Source organism: Orycteropus afer, unplaced genomic scaffold (assembly GCF_000298275.1).
Source record: "Orycteropus afer afer isolate SDZICR_OR568_19922 unplaced genomic scaffold, OryAfe1.0 scaffold00057, whole genome shotgun sequence".
Classification (NCBI taxonomy): Eukaryota; Metazoa; Chordata; class Mammalia; order Tubulidentata; family Orycteropodidae; genus Orycteropus; species Orycteropus afer.
In genome coordinates, this window is record NW_006921644.1 from 11,254,327 (window position 1) to 11,269,360 (window position 15,034).

At 57.3% G+C, this 15,034-nt stretch overlaps 1 protein-coding gene across 1 annotated transcript in view; it reads right to left on the reverse strand.

Moving 5' to 3' along the window:
• Positions 1 to 2,052: 2,052 nt before the first annotated feature.
• ZCCHC14 (zinc finger CCHC-type containing 14) overlaps positions 2,053 to 15,034 on the reverse strand; it is an 80,808-nt gene continuing 67,826 nt past the window's right edge. The window contains exons 4-13 of the mRNA XM_007939153.1: positions 13,826 to 13,897; positions 11,128 to 11,237; positions 10,352 to 10,446; positions 10,220 to 10,274; positions 9,285 to 9,528; positions 6,450 to 6,541; positions 6,018 to 6,145; positions 4,528 to 4,668; positions 3,016 to 4,449; positions 2,053 to 2,108 (exon numbers count right to left, since the gene is read on the reverse strand). Coding sequence (XP_007937344.1) covers positions 2,053 to 2,108; positions 3,016 to 4,449; positions 4,528 to 4,668; positions 6,018 to 6,145; positions 6,450 to 6,541; positions 9,285 to 9,528; positions 10,220 to 10,274; positions 10,352 to 10,446; positions 11,128 to 11,237; positions 13,826 to 13,897 — 2,427 coding nt within the window. The remainder of the gene's footprint in view (positions 2,109 to 3,015; positions 4,450 to 4,527; positions 4,669 to 6,017; positions 6,146 to 6,449; positions 6,542 to 9,284; positions 9,529 to 10,219; positions 10,275 to 10,351; positions 10,447 to 11,127; positions 11,238 to 13,825; positions 13,898 to 15,034) is intronic.

Consider the following 15,034-nt stretch of genomic DNA (forward strand, 5'->3'; position numbering starts at 1 on the left):
CAAAGCTGTCGGTTTAACGTGTCGATGAGCCTCGGCTGCTCAACAGAGTAGCTCCGTGAGGGTCACGACCACCACTCTCATGCCCCACTACTGACCACTGCAACAGAAACTTAAATACAACGGCTTTCTTTTGGGGTGAGATAATTTTCAAAAATTTCACTGTGTTGAAATAAGATTTATTTAAAATATCTCTTTGTTTAAAAAAAACAAAAAAATTATACGGTTTGGCTTTCAGCACATATCCAGGCCACTGTGATGACCTTCAGAACAGTAACAGTGCAGATAGCAAGCACCCCCAGTCTCCTTGAACAGAACAGGACAAGCTCCAGTCTAGTACTCTTTAAGGCAAAGTTGTGTCAGTCCTTATTGTTCTGACGTTGTGTAGTTTGTAGAATTCTGCAAGAGCTCAGTGTCCTACTCCCCAAGACAGCTGCTGTCACCAGGACTTCAGCCCATGCGTAATACTGGGTGTCACGAGTGGGATCAGAATGCAGATTCTGTCAGTCCTGCACTGCATAGAAATGAAACACCACGAAAATAAACTCCACAAAACTCTCCTAAAAGCCTCTCATGAGAAGTGAGCAACATTCTGCTTTTTCCATGAAGCCAAGGAACGGATCTTGATCCCTGAGGCCTCACATCACAGTGCCTCCAACTGCAGGGTATTCTTTGATTTGTACCGATTTTGCGTGAGGCTGGCTGGCCCATCTCACAGGGGGTGTGACTATAGTGCTTTTCTTCTTTTTGGAAGTAAGTTTTCAACTGGAAAATCTAGCAAAACCTTACCCATCAATATTTTAATATTGAAGCCTTTAGAATTTTAAATGATACCATTTTAGCAGAAAATTCCCTTTAACCTCGAAGAATTAAGTCCCTAAATTTCACACTAAAAAGCTCTCATCGTTCCAATGGGTTGGAATTTAGCGATTCTGTGACAAGGACTTCCATTTCCTACCTTAACAAAACAAGACTTCTACGAATACCTGAGACCGGTGTGTGTTGCGTGGTCTCTTCCAAAGTCTTACTACTTCCCACTGAAGTTTTCCAGGTAATTTTAACGGAATTAACTAGTAATACGCAGTCTGATACAAAAGAGTTCACAGGAAAACATTTAACTTGTAAGTGATAGGGTTCTCTTACTGTTGCAGTGTGTTATCTGTCTCAAACGTGATGCCCCAAGAGGCAGCCTTGGAAGTGCAAGTCCGTGTTGTAGACAGCAACTTGCACGCTTCGCCAAGGATGTGCTGCGTCCATCAGGGCCGATGCGCCCCAGAGGTGGTGGCTGCTGTGTCTCTGGAAGAGCTTGCCCGTCTGGATGAAAAGAGGACGCACAGCTACTGCAGGGCTGGAAGGGAGGGTTCTCAGAGCCTAGCGACTGGATTCCCTGGGACTTGGACCCTTAGAGATTAAGTTGTTGCGCGTAAACTATGTCTATTGAACAATGTAGTTGAAATTTATTTGCAGGAGAAAAAATAACCTGAAACCGCTACAAGTGTCTGTGGAGGAGGAAGTCATGACATCGGTGTGGTGTCGGAAGTCACGTCGCCTGCTGGTGCCAGCTTGATCCGATGGACCACTGGGCTCTCGTGCCTCCTGCTACATTCTTCTCTAGTGCAACCGTTGACCCTCTCAGAGATTACTGCCCAACCCCTTAGGAAGGACAACAAAAGCAGACGTTTGACCAAGGGTGTCCAGACTCCGACCGCTGAAGCGCCACGTGGAAAACGCCAACCTTCAGTCCTCGGTTCAGGTCGCGTGTAGCTGCCCTGGAGCTGTGCGTGAGCCTAGAGGCCTGTCCTCCTCGGAAGGGGCAGACGTCCCCAACCATGGAGACGCCCGCTAGGCAAGTCCTGACAGCAAGCCCCAAACTTGGGTTTTGGCAATACAGCGGAGTTGGACGCACTCCTAAGCTAGGTTTTCTATCCAGTCTAGGAAAGTAAAGCACCTTTGGATTAAAAATATGAAGCTCAACAGCCACTAGGCTGCTCAGTTTCGTGTTTCATCTTCCTCACGTCTCCATGGCTTAGTAATGTCCTGGTGCCAGGGGAGGAGTCAATCAGTGGGGTCCAGGCTTTCTGCCGGGGGTGCGTATTTCAACCTGAAAGTACCTGGGGAGGAAGGAGAGACCACGTTTGACGTGTGCGCATCCCACGCCTCATCTTGACAGTTATCCTCAAGGCCTGGCTGAGACTCTGGCCCAACACCCTGCCCCTAAAGCTGGACTGACTGTATGAGTTTGTAACATCAAATAAGAGGCCAAGTGACTGCAAAGAAAAGTTCCAACCCCACCTTCTCTCGGAAGCTCCTTCCTGGCACTCCAGTTCTGCAGAGCTAGCTGGTGGCTGCGTTACAAGCCACCACCACGCTGGGTCGGCACGGGTGAGGCCTGGCCATCACCACGGGGGGAGCCCGGGGACAGGCAGTGTTTTGGGACCAGGAATACGCTGTTGTTTGAGAGAGCTCTTCAGTGGGTTAGGACACGCTGGCAGTGACCAGCCTGGTGCCACCCTATGTCAGTCAGTCCCCAGTGCAGAGGCCACGGAGAGGAGCCACGGAGCCGGGACCAACATCCCCGCCGCCAGTGGGATCCTCCTCCCGTGAAACACACAGCAAGTGGGAAGCAGCTCTCAGAGAACACCCCCCAAGCGGACTGCAGGAGACAGGAAGGAGGGCATGAGAAGGGGTGGCAGGACACAGACGGCCTGGGGCAGAGGGGGCGCGGGGAGCTCTGTCTGCTGCTGACAGCCTGCCTGCGCTCCCTGGGCCACACGCAGGGCCGTGAAGACGCGGCAGAACAAACAGGAGCCCCTGTGGGGCCCCACCGTGTAAGGTTCTTGCGCTTTCTCAAAAGGCCTCTGAAACATTTCACCTTTCAGAAGAAGAGTCTTCCCTACTATTTGCAGAGAAACTAAAGCACCGTGTGTCCCCGCTGGCCACGTGGCTTCCTCCCAGCAGGCCGCGGCCCCGGGCCGTTACCTTGCCGGTTGAAGTCCATGGACCGCCCCGGGCCGTTACCTTGCCGGTTGAAGTCCATGGACGGCTGCTTGCAGTCCTGAGCCCTGTGGCCGGTGGCCCCACAGTTGTAACAGGACAGGTTCCCGCTCTTCTTGTGACTGGAGCCGTTGCTGCTGCCCAGCAGCCCTTGGGGCTGGTAGACGCCGGCTGAGCCCGCCATGAAGTTCTGCATCGGGGGCACAGCAAATGTGGACTGCCCGCCCAGCACAGAGTCCGCAGCCAGGCTGCCACTGTACGGGGAGTGGACCACCGGGAAGGCGGTGCCCCCGCTGTACTGCTGGGTGCCTACGTACCCGCTGCTGCACATGGGGCTGAAGGGCAGGAAGGGGAAGGTAAACACGGGTGGCCCTGAAAACGGGTGCTGGAAGTAATTGGCGTAGCTGACCGTTAGGCCACCTGACCCGCAGCTCCCACTACACCCGCAGGACGCGCAGACGATGCAGCCGGGGGGTGGGGGGGCGGGCGGTGGTGGCGGCTGCTGCTGCTGGTGGTGGTGGTGGTGGTTCTGATTGGAAGCGGGAATGTTTCCCGTGGCGCCGCCACCGCCTGGCCCACTGTAGAAACTGTTCTCGGGGAGCGTGGGGCTGGGGCTGGGGGCTGGGCAGCTGGTCAGGTTCGCCATGTGTGCAAACGCAGTGGCTGGGCGGCTGCTGGAGGCGGCGGTGGTGCTGCTGGCACACAGGCTGCCCTGCACCGGGCCCACGGGCACACCGCTCAGGGCAGAGAAGGCACCTTTGGTGTTGGCTGTGTACAGGGCCGTCCGGGGGCTGACGATGGCGGGGGGCACACTGCTGGTGCAGGAAGTCTGCCCGGACGCTGCTCCATCTGCGGGCACCGACGAGGACACCAGCAGCTTGATGGGTGGCCGGGCCACCTGGAAGACGGAGCTGGAGGTGCCCGTGGCGGCTGCACTTGTGTCCACCACCAGGGTGGGTTGTGGGGCTGCTTTCATCACCCGGTCCAGGGCAGAGGCGTGCACGACTTTGGCCCGGGGACCGAAGGAGACGGTAGGGGACAGGGAGCTGCCCTCGGGGACAGCGGCGAGGACCTGCACGGGCTGGTGGGGGGCGGGGGCGGGCAGTACGTCCATCAGCGTGTTCCCAAAGCCCTTGTCCACTTTGGTGCTGCTCCTTGGTCCAGAGACTTTGCCCCTCTCCTCCAGAGACAAGAGTGAGCGCATGGGAGCCGCGAGCAGTTCCACGTCAGCGGCACCTCGCTCTGCTTTGTGCACGGAGCGCAGCAGGCGCATGGGCGCCAGGTGGGAGGCTGCGGGCACTCTCTGCGGGGGCAGGCCATGGTGGCCGGCTGCGCTGGAGCCTGCCTCGTTCTGCACAGGCAGGACCTGGGCTGTGGGGCGGGCCGAGCTCGTGGTGAAGTGGCCCAGCAGCATCACCGGCTTCTCCTTCTCCGAGCCCTCCAGGTGGACCTCGGCACCTGGGGAGGACACACAGCGTCAGCACGCTCCCCACCGGGCCCAGGGCCGGCCCAGCAAGGCGGCGCGGGCTTCCTTACGGCTGTCGTTCTCCTCAGCGCTGTCTGAGCTCTCCTCCCGGGCCTGCACCCCCATCGGGCTGGACGAGGAGCTGGAGTACTCCGAGGAGCTGCCTTCCCGAGGCACCCGGTGAGCAGGCGGCTCTACCTCCACCCGCAGCTCTGCAAAGAGGAGGGCGTCAGGCCACGTGCACACAGCACCAGCAGCACCCCCACCTGCCCACGTCGTGCCGCCCTCGGTCCTTCACAGGCATCGGCTCACTGCTTCCTCTCCAGCTGGAAGGAGACAGTTCCATTCTTCTCAAACTGCAGCCAGGGCTCAGAGATGTCAGAAAATAAGCTAAGTGCCCAGGGTTGCAGCGAGTCACACAGCAACACAGGGTGGCTCCTGTCTGGCGAGTCCGGCATCCCAGGGCTCCCACACCACCGCACTCACACCGTCAGAGCAGCATCCCAGACTCGACACGAGTCACCGTCAGGGCACCAAGAGCAGGCCCGCAACATGAAGACCCCGTGTCAATAGGGCTGAGTGACCCAGGGTCTTCTAGTCAAACAAGACACCTGGAACTCACTGGCTGTACAGCTACCATGACATACATGGTCAGTGACACGTACCGTCCTGTGACGTATGCTGTGATGTGATTCATGTGGTTGATGTGACATGTACCTGCACTGTCGTGTGTCGTTACTGTGACGTCTGGTCACTGTGGCGTGTGCCGTCCTGGGATGTGGTTACTGTGCCACGTGTGGTTACTGTGATGCATGGAGTCACCATGCTGCACGTGTGTGCCGTGTGCCCTCACTGGGATGTGGTTACTGGGACACGGTGCCCTCCCGAGTGAGCAGGCCTCTGACTGCTGGTGTCCCTGGCCTCTTCCAGAGAGGCCGTTTTGTTCTAATGAGAGGGACGAGGACGGTGGTAGCAAGTCCCATAGCTGCCACTTCCTGCCACTGAGAAAGGAGACAGGCAGGAGGCTTGGGGACAGGCCTGCGGGGTGACAAACACATCAGGAACTCTGTGCCCCTGCTGTGGGTAGGACTCAAAAAATAAACACTGCCGTCAAGTTGGCCCCAACTCACAGCGACCCCTCCTTGGGTTTCTGAGGGTATATCCCTATGGAAGTAGATTGCCCAGTCTTCCTTCTGGGGAGTGGCTGGTGGGTTTGAACCACCAGGCTTCTGGTTAGCAGTCACATGCCTTAGGCACTGAGACACCAGAGTCTCGTGTATTTACTCACTTCCTACTCTCTCCCTCTGGCTACAGAAATTACTGGGTCGAATTATTTTGCCTAAATAATGCGGTCCCGTCACTGTCCTCCTTCCCACGGTACCTGTGTCCTCTAGTTTCCTATCGTCAAGATCATAAATGACAATGACAAAAAATACCCGTAAACCATAAAAATAGTCGACACCAAGCGGGTGTGATCTGAGTCCAGTTAATTACCAACAGGCCACAGCGCTGCACTTTGCAAAGGCCAGTGTCCTTGGTGGCACTGCGGCCCCTCACCCACCTGCCGCGTGGTTGCCACGCATGGGCTGCAGGGGTCCCACGTGGCTGGTGGGCGGCACACGCGCCACACCGCTGCTGGTGACTGGAGGTGGGGCTGAAGGGTTCAGGCACCGCTTCTCTGACTTCTCCCTGCGAGACAAGGAAGCATGGGGACAGCGCGTTAGAGCTTCTGTGTAGGAGCCTGCCGGTGGCTCCCCGACGCCGTGTAAACACCCACACTCCCCATCAAGTGACGGCCATCAGGACAGACTCAAAGTGCAGCGTAATCACTTCTGACTATGGTCCCTTCCTATCACACCCAAGACTCATGGGCAGACTTGTAAAAGCCTCCATGGTGACCTGGACAGTAATGTAACACGACACCTGAGTCCTACAGCTGCTCAGCAAACCCGGACCAACATAAACACGGTTCTCGAAACCCTGTCATCCTTACTTTTCCAGCTCCAGTTGAGTCTTCAGCTTTTTCTTTGCTCCCATGGTGAGGGATTCAAATTTATTAAGATCTTCTTCAGTAAGGCTCAGAAACTTCCCAGACAGGAGAGAAAAAGCACAAAGTTAATGAGGGTTCGCAGGACTCGGAACACAGCACCCGGAGGTGACCTGGGAGCGCGGCCCAGCCTGAGGGCATGCAGACCTGCAAGTCGGCCCTGGAAGGCCGCAGGAGCACCGCCTTGCTGACCAACTGCAGGTCATGGGTTCAAAATGTAAGGCGCTCATTCTGGGAACCTCGTGGGTCGGAATCTGGGCATCAGGATAGGCCTCTGGCCACTGGGGACACAGGACAGGTACCCTGCCCCAGTCACAGCCACCTGTTTAGAAGGCATCCCCCACCACTTCACCCCGAACATGGTGATTCTCAGCAACGTGAAAATCACCCGTGTGGCAAGGAAGGGGGGGACCAGAACCCTCACCTGCTGTCAGTGGGGGTCTTCCTCAATAAGCTGAACGTGACATTACCGACTGCCCAGCAACCCCACCGCTGGGGAGATCCCCCAGAACTGAGGGTGGGGCCCCAACCAGCAACCCCACCCCTGGGTATATCATAACCCCCAGACCCCAGGCAGCAACCCCACCGCTGGGTAGATCCCCCTGAACTGAGGGCGTGGCCCCAACCAGCAACCCCACCCCTGGGTATATCATAACCCCCAGACCCCAGGCAGCAACCCCACCGCTGGGTATATCCCTCAGAACTGAGGGTGGGGACCCCAAAAGACCTGTCACCAAGAGTCACTGAAGCATTAGACACGACAGCCAAAAAGTGGAAACAACCCACGTGCCCGTCAACAGATCAATTCACAAATAAAATGGGTACATTCATACACTAAGGAACCCTGGTAGCACAGTGGGTAAGTGCTCAGCTGCTACCTCAAAGACTGGCTGTTTGAACCCACCAGCCATTCTGCATGACAAAAGCCAGGAAATCTGCTCCAGTGAAGATGGCAGCCTTGGAGACCCTGTGGGCAGTTCCACGCTGTCCTCTAGGGGCGCTGGGGGTCAGAATGGACTCCACGGCACCAAAAATGTCACAGTCATACAGTGGGGTGTCGTTCCCCCACAAATAGGAAACCCTGACACACGGAGTTTGAACACAGTACCATAAATGAAGTAACTCTGACACCAAAGGATAAAGCCTGCTGGGTTCCATCCATGTCCCTCCAGACAAAGTACAGAGACAGGTCTGTTAGCGGCTACCAGGGCTAGGGGTGGAATGGCAGGGACTGTGGAAGGGCACTGAGTTTCTGTCTAGGAGGGATGAAGATGGCTGCACAACACGGCACTATCATTAACATCACTGAATTGTACACTCAAAACGTGCCAAGAAACAAAATCCAAAAACTCGATTAATGACCCCAATTTCCGGTCGGATGGAGTCTGCTGAGACCCCCAATACTATGGCTCTGGGATACATTCTGGGCCTGAAATAAAACTCACTCCCAGAGGCTTGCTCTCAGCCCAATAGTAAACAAGATGTACACGCAGACCACTCAACCCAGGGTGACACACCCACATTTTCTATGGAAGTGCGTCCCCCGGAGCAGTTGACCGTGGGGCACCAGAGGGATGACGTTTCCACAGAGGAAATGCAGGACACACAGGAGGGGCATGGGGGGAAGGTTACTGGGCAGGGAGGGGAGGAGACTGGGTTAGGGCTGGGGGTGGTAAGTGGGGAGTGAAACTAAATGTACATGTAATGTTGAATGTAAAACAAACTGCTCTGGAAACCTAAAGCACAATTAAGAAAAACTACAACCACCAAAAATGAGCCCCACAGCACACGCCTTAGTACATATACTTCACCACAGAAAAGGAAAAAGAGGAGAGACGAAAGCCACCTCTCTGCTGGGATGAGCCCTGGCCCTGGCACCTTCCCGAGACCATGAGGCTGCAGGAGTGGCAGCAAAGTAACAAGCATCCAGGCCGAGGGCATGTGAGCTGCAGGCCGGGCCCTGTGCACACAGGCACCATCGTTGTGTGCACGGCCACCCTGAGCACGGTGCGGGAGGAACGCGTGCAGCAGCTACATGCAGAATGCAACAGGGGAGCCACCCACGGGCGAGGCTCACGACCCTCTCATTCCTAGTACGCACCAGCCCGGCACAGAGGATGCACACGTTTGGTGTTCACTATGTAGTTAAAATCCTTGTTTCCGGGTTCAGTTGCAGCTTTTTGGGTAAATGAAATTTTTACAGACAAAAGCCACCCCCTCAGCACCCCTAGCAGGGGAGCCAGAGGTGACAGGAAAGACTGATTTGTGTGACTATCAGAGGCACCATGACTGAGAGATTTCACGATTCTTTAACAGTGAAAACTCCCTGCAGGAAGAAACTGTTTCCCTGAAGGACCGCTGGGAAGACAAACCCATCAAATCCAGTCAGGTCTCTGATGAGAGCAGCCGGAGCAGCCCTGACGTGGGCCCCCTACACACTAACATGGGCCCACCAGGAAGGACACCTGCTAGGACATGAGAAAGCACAGTCCCTGCTACAGGCGCGTGTCTACTGGGTGAAGCTCCCGCAGGGCCCTCTGCTCAGTCCTGCTTCAGGCCCTGCTCTGGCCATGAGAGCCTCCTCAGTGGCCCGCTGCCACCCTTCAGCAGGTCCCTGGGACTTAGGGAGAGGTGGCACGTGCCAGCCCCAGGCTCTCTGCCTTTCCCACCCTTATTTCCTCCATGCTGATTCAGTCCCTTTAGGAGTAAAGCTGGAAGAAGACCGGTGATCCGAGTGGCCAGCCGGCCTCGACCAGGCTGCGTGCCTGCCATCTGCTGTACCTTCTCCATTGTGAGCTGCTTGAAGACGGGGTAGTACTTGTGCAAACGCAATTTCCTGAGCCAATCCAAAATCCCGTTTTGCTCCTGGCTCTGTGGGCTCTGCAGACTGGAAGACATCAAGATGGCGGGCGAGGCCTCCATCTGGGCTCGGTAGGTCAGTGCTGCACTGGTGCCAGCAGTGTGCTGCACGTGGTGCTGGGTGCTGCTCTGGGGGGACGGGATGCCGGCCACTCCACACACGGGCCTGCAAGGACAGCAGACAGGCAGGAGCATGGCGGGCAGGCCCCCGAAGGACACAAGATCCGCATTAGAGATCAGAGAGCCAGCTCTCCACTCACATCACACGAGACCACAGTCCACCCACCAGATGCTGGACACACACAGTCACTTTCTGTGGCTGGCCCTCCCTCCCCAACCATCTTGGCAGCCACCACGTCCACAGGTCTGACACACGTGTGTGTATACATGCATTTGCATGCAGGTACATCAACACGTCGGTGCATGTGTACACATCAACACGTGTGTATGTTCATTTGTACACGTTTCCCTGAGAGTATATGCACACATGCACACATCTGCCACCATCAGGCCTCCGACTGAGATGCCTGATGTCTGCTACTTCTAAAACCCGTGACAGGTCATCCTCCCTGAGGCTAACCCCAACCACCAGGTCCTTAACTTTCAAATTGGCTTTTCCAAAAGGCAGAGCCCTCCCCCTACGTGCACTTTTAACAAGGAACCTGGGAGCTCCCACCCTGTGGTGAAAAGCTTTGGGCACCATCTCCACGCCATTCCTTACACCCTGCTCCCGTGCTCCCACTGAGACCAAGCTGACTTAACTGGGAAACTGACACACAGCCGAAGGGCTGCTCACACAACCAGCTGGCCCCCAAGACGCCTGTCTGAACCCATGAGGGACGCAGCAGGGTTCTCACCTTCCAGAAACGCCCATCATGGTACCTACTTTACCAAGGGCAGGGTTGCCAGGACCTGGAATGAAAACAAGCATGAGAAAGACGTACAGACAGGGCCACCTGGTTGTTGCTGAGCGCATCTCCCAAACTCACTTGGACTCTGAAGCTGTTGGGCGGGAGACGAAGTGCTGAAAAACTTCTTTACGTGGTCATTTTTCAACACATGGGAGGGCAACGCAGCCAAATACCTGCAAGTGAAACACAGCGCTCCCGTCAGCACTGAACGTGTGACGGCAAACTCACTGGGAGAGGAAGTTTAATCTCCACTTAGGAGAAAATGTTTAGAGAAAACCACGGGTGCCACACAGGTGCGCTCTCGCCGCTTCAAGCTGATCCTGCTCTGGTCCACACGGGTTCTCCACTGCTGCCCTCCCGTCACTCTGTCGCTGCATTAATCAAGCAGCCAGAGGGCCTGGCGCAGGCAGCGACTGTAAAATTCACGGTGCTACCGGCAGTGCGCTCACTGCCACGAGTGTCAGGTATGCGGAGGTGGGGACCTGCCCAAGGTGGTGGCCGTCTCCCTGCACATGCAGTGGCCACTACCCATTTGTACCCCACAGCAGCACAAGGGTCCAGAGACACTCTCCCTGTGACACCCTGGCTCCAAAGGGTCTCAGCTCTCAAGTGCAAAGCAGACACGGGAAGCAGACTGGATTTTACAAGTCTGTCACGACGACGTCACCTGCTCGTCCGTTCTCCAAAGCTCCTTTACTTGTAGCCTCCTGATGGCCCAGAGGTTCCCCTAACGGATGAAACCCCCTGAAGGGCCCACCACTGTGTCCCCTCCAGAGCCCCTTGTGTGACTGGGCATCTGGTCCCAGCCCTCCCTGGGGGAGGGGCCAGAGGAGCATCCTCTCCACCCGAGTTACCTCAGGTCCGCTTCCAGATCCACGTGGTTTCGCTCTACGTAGAAGGAGTCTGGGCCAGCTGAGCCGGGAATGAACTTCTCCAGACCTTCCTCAGGGTACAGCTGAGCTAACTGAAAGAGAGAAGATGCAGCGGGATGTGGGAGTGGCGCCACACAAAACCACCGGAGAGCCCCGCTGCAGCCTTACGTCAACCTAGGACCCAAGCTTCAGACAAAGCGCTTGGTACAGCAGAGTGGCAGGTCTCCTGACGCGGCTGCAACGGCTCAGTTAAGGAACAGCTGGGCACGTCCTGCGTGCCGCCATCTCTCAGTGCCACCTACGAACCAGTTAGGGTTCTGTAGCCGTTTAGGAGCAGAAAGCTGCAAAACAACATTGCTCCTGACGGAACATCCCGAAAAATCCAGAAGAGCTCTAAACTCCCTGAGGCCACCAGAGAGCTGAAGGTGCAAGGCCGCCAAGTGAGCATCATCCTGAAGAGGCGGCCGTGCCACCTGGGAGAGCTGGCACCTCTGCGGTGCTCCAGCAGGGAGCCAGCAGGCGGCCGGCGCCTCATAGGCTGAGGGGCCGCAGCAGTGTGTGGCCAGGAGCTCCCCCCGGGCCGTGCGCGCACTCAGCGAGCACTTTCCTACAGGCGAGGCCATGTACAGAGTGCACCCTCTGCGTGGCGCTGGCCCTTCCTGTCATCCGGGCCAAAGCCTTACGCTGCTGGGGTGGGGCAAGGCTGCTCCTGGCCCAGACCACAGGCTCGGGGATGAGGCGTCACAACACCGTCTGCTTCTGGAGAAGGGGACAGACAGCCTCCTGCCACTGGCCTCAGGCAGGCACACCTCTGCCCTGGGGGAGCGACAAGAACCCCTCTGCTGGGGGGGAGGGGCTGCTCAGTGCTCAGTAGAGAGCAGCGACTGCAGGAGGGTGGGGTGCTGAGCAGTGTCCCCAGGCCCAGGCCCGCCAGGCCCGCCAGGGCTGAAGAACCTCTGAAGAAAGGATGTTCCTCCCCCAGCCCCACCCCACGTCTAGCATCAGGTGGCAAGCAAGAGCAGCGTGGCCCAGAGTAGACAGCTCCCCTGTGCCACTGGCCCACAAGGCCCACTGCAAGCCGAGGTGAAGCCAGGGCTCAGAGCAGAAGCGTCCACACACAGGCCCCACAGCGGCCTCTGCTGGAGGGGTGTGAGGCCTGTGGCGCTCAGAGCTAACAGAGCAGAGCCCCGCCTGAGCAGCCTGGCTTGGCACCACCGGAGGGATGCACGGCCGCCTCCAGGCACGCAGACCTCAGCGTCCCTACGCTTGGAAATGTGATGCCTAGCATTCAATCCAGAATCGCAAGACACACACAGAAAACCCACGGGGAAAATACAACCTAGTGTCAGGCGAGAAGGCAATCCTAACCAGACTCAGAGATAACCCAGAGGGTCAAGTATCTGCCTTTCAAATAACTGTGATGAACACTCCAGGGCCTGCTGAGCAACGTGGACAGCTGGCAGGAACGAGGCGACGTGTCAGTGCAGAGATGAGAGTGGATGGTCTAGTCATGTGCAAAAGCTGGGGACAGCACCACACAAAGCATGCTGGTGAACACAGGACACACAGCCACGCACACAGGTTCAGCAGCAGCCGGGCACAGGATGGCAGCCGACACCAAGAGAAGCACAGAAGGCCCCAAACGGACACGGAAGTGAAGCGAGGGAGCAAAGCAGCATCCGAGAACTGTGACAACGTCCGGGTCCAGGATGTGAGTGACCAGCATCCCGGGAGGAGGATGGAGACTGGGCGCAGGAGAAATACGCAGACATCGAGGCCAAGCAGTGCCCACAACCAACCCAAGGCAACACAGCAGACAGCCCAGAAGGGAGAACCCGCAGCAGCAGAGAGACTGCGGAGGGTGAAGGCTCTAGTCAGCAGGCAGGGCCCAGGGAAATGAGAAGCTGGCAGGAAGGAGAGGGGCTCTGTGCTCTGAATGCGCCGCAGGAGGGGGCTGCCCAGGCAGTGTTAGCAGTCCTGGAGGCATGGCCCGGTGGGGTCCTCACAGCCCAGAGCACAGGCTCCCTCCAACAACTCCCCTGCTAAGCCTTACACACGACCCGGCCACAGATCTCCCTCCAGCAGGATTAGATCCCTGACTTGACGCTGCAACTGTTCAACCCACGCTGGAGATGCAACAGCTGTTACTCCAGCCACACAACCCAGGTGACTGTGTAAGGGACACAGCTGGGGCACTGGATGCGGGAGCATGTGAACCCGTGGGTGAGGGCATCATTCCCGAGTGCAGCCCCCCATCAAACAGCATCTGGTGAGCCAATGTAAAAATTAAAGGAGAAACCAGTGGAGGTGGGGCCTGGTGAACCAGGTAGGGGTCTGTATCTCTGTCTAGCCAGCAGCATGTGTCCCCTCGTCCCCCACCCCGACCTCTGCTAAGGAGACTTTGGGCTGAAAAACAAAACTGAAGAACCACCAGCAAGGCTTGCGTGCACGCCACCTCTCACTTTCAGCAACTGGAGGGAGTGGAGGTTGGGGTGTCAGGGCCCGTGTTTGTGACCACACGCCCTGGTACACACTGACCGTGGGCCCCCTGGTGGCGCAGCGTCACCGACCCTGCGCACACTACGCTGGCTGAAGGAAGCGTCCGCTGCAAGGACTTGGCAGGGCGGCCACCCAGCGAGGCAGCAGAGCAGCTTTGGTAAGAGCCCTTAAGTCACCTTACCTTTGACATAAATTCAGTCACTTCAGAGGGAGATTTGGTTACTGATGTTACTGAAGAATCAGACCACAAGACCTTAAAAACAAACAGACAGACAAACCTTAAAAACAGACGCACAGACCGAGCCCACAGCACACGCGGCATTTCTTAGCTGCTGCAGTTTAGGAAGGGAAAGGAGCCTTCACCCCAACTCATTAAAAAGGAACATTCACACAACAAGGCCGCTGACGCCCAACTTCCTGCTGGGTGTGATTCCTCACTGCCACCAAGTCCCACACACACGGGGCTGCAGCTGGCTCCCCAGAGGTCGTGCACGGGGCACTGTCCCTCCAGGGCCTTCCCGTCCCCAGGATGCAGAAGTCAAGGTGCCCATTACGGGTCAGATGCTCTGGACACAGTGACAAACGGGACAAGGCCCTGCCCTCAGCAATCTGACCCAAACCCTGGGCCACCTCCCAGTGGATGGACGGTACCAGGGTAGGATAGCGAGGAGAGGCCGAGGAGCAGGTGGGCAGAGGGAAGCCGGGGGGAGGCGCACAGAGACCTCGTGGGGGAGTCCTCCCCAGCGCGGCACTCAGCTCACCAGCAGCCCCTCACGCGTCTCTCCCCGGGGGCTGTGAGCTCCCTTTTTGTTCCAGGGCCGATCACAGCGCCCACTCTGTCAGGTGCCAAGGGGGTGCGCAGGGGATGTGGGGACAGGGCAGAGGAGACCGACCGGGGATGAGAGGCAGGTGGGGCCTGGCTGCACCATGAAATGTGAACTGGCCTACAGTCCAAGGGGAGCCCTTGGAGGATCCTATGCCAGGAAACAAAGTGGGCAAAGGTATTTTATTACCTAAAAAAAAATAAACCATTCTATTTACAGACTTAAGAGTAATGGGTGGAGACGACATCTGTCCCCAGGCCCCGTCTGCTGAGGCCCCTTCACATGTGCTTCCAGGGGCCTGTCTGCTGAGGCTCACGCACCACTCCCAAGTCAGGGCCGGCCACACTGCACAGTGACCGCTCGCGGGGCTGGAATGGCTCGGCCCTGTCTGCTGAGGTTCACACTCATTGTTCCCAGGGCTCCATCCTTCCTGGGGTCAGGAGCTGCCTGCCACGCCGCAGTGACTGCTCACGGGTACGGACCGGCGTGGCCGTGCCCACTGAGATGCACACTCACCGCTCCAGGGTCAGAAACCGCCTGCCACGCCGCGGTGACTGCTCGCGGGT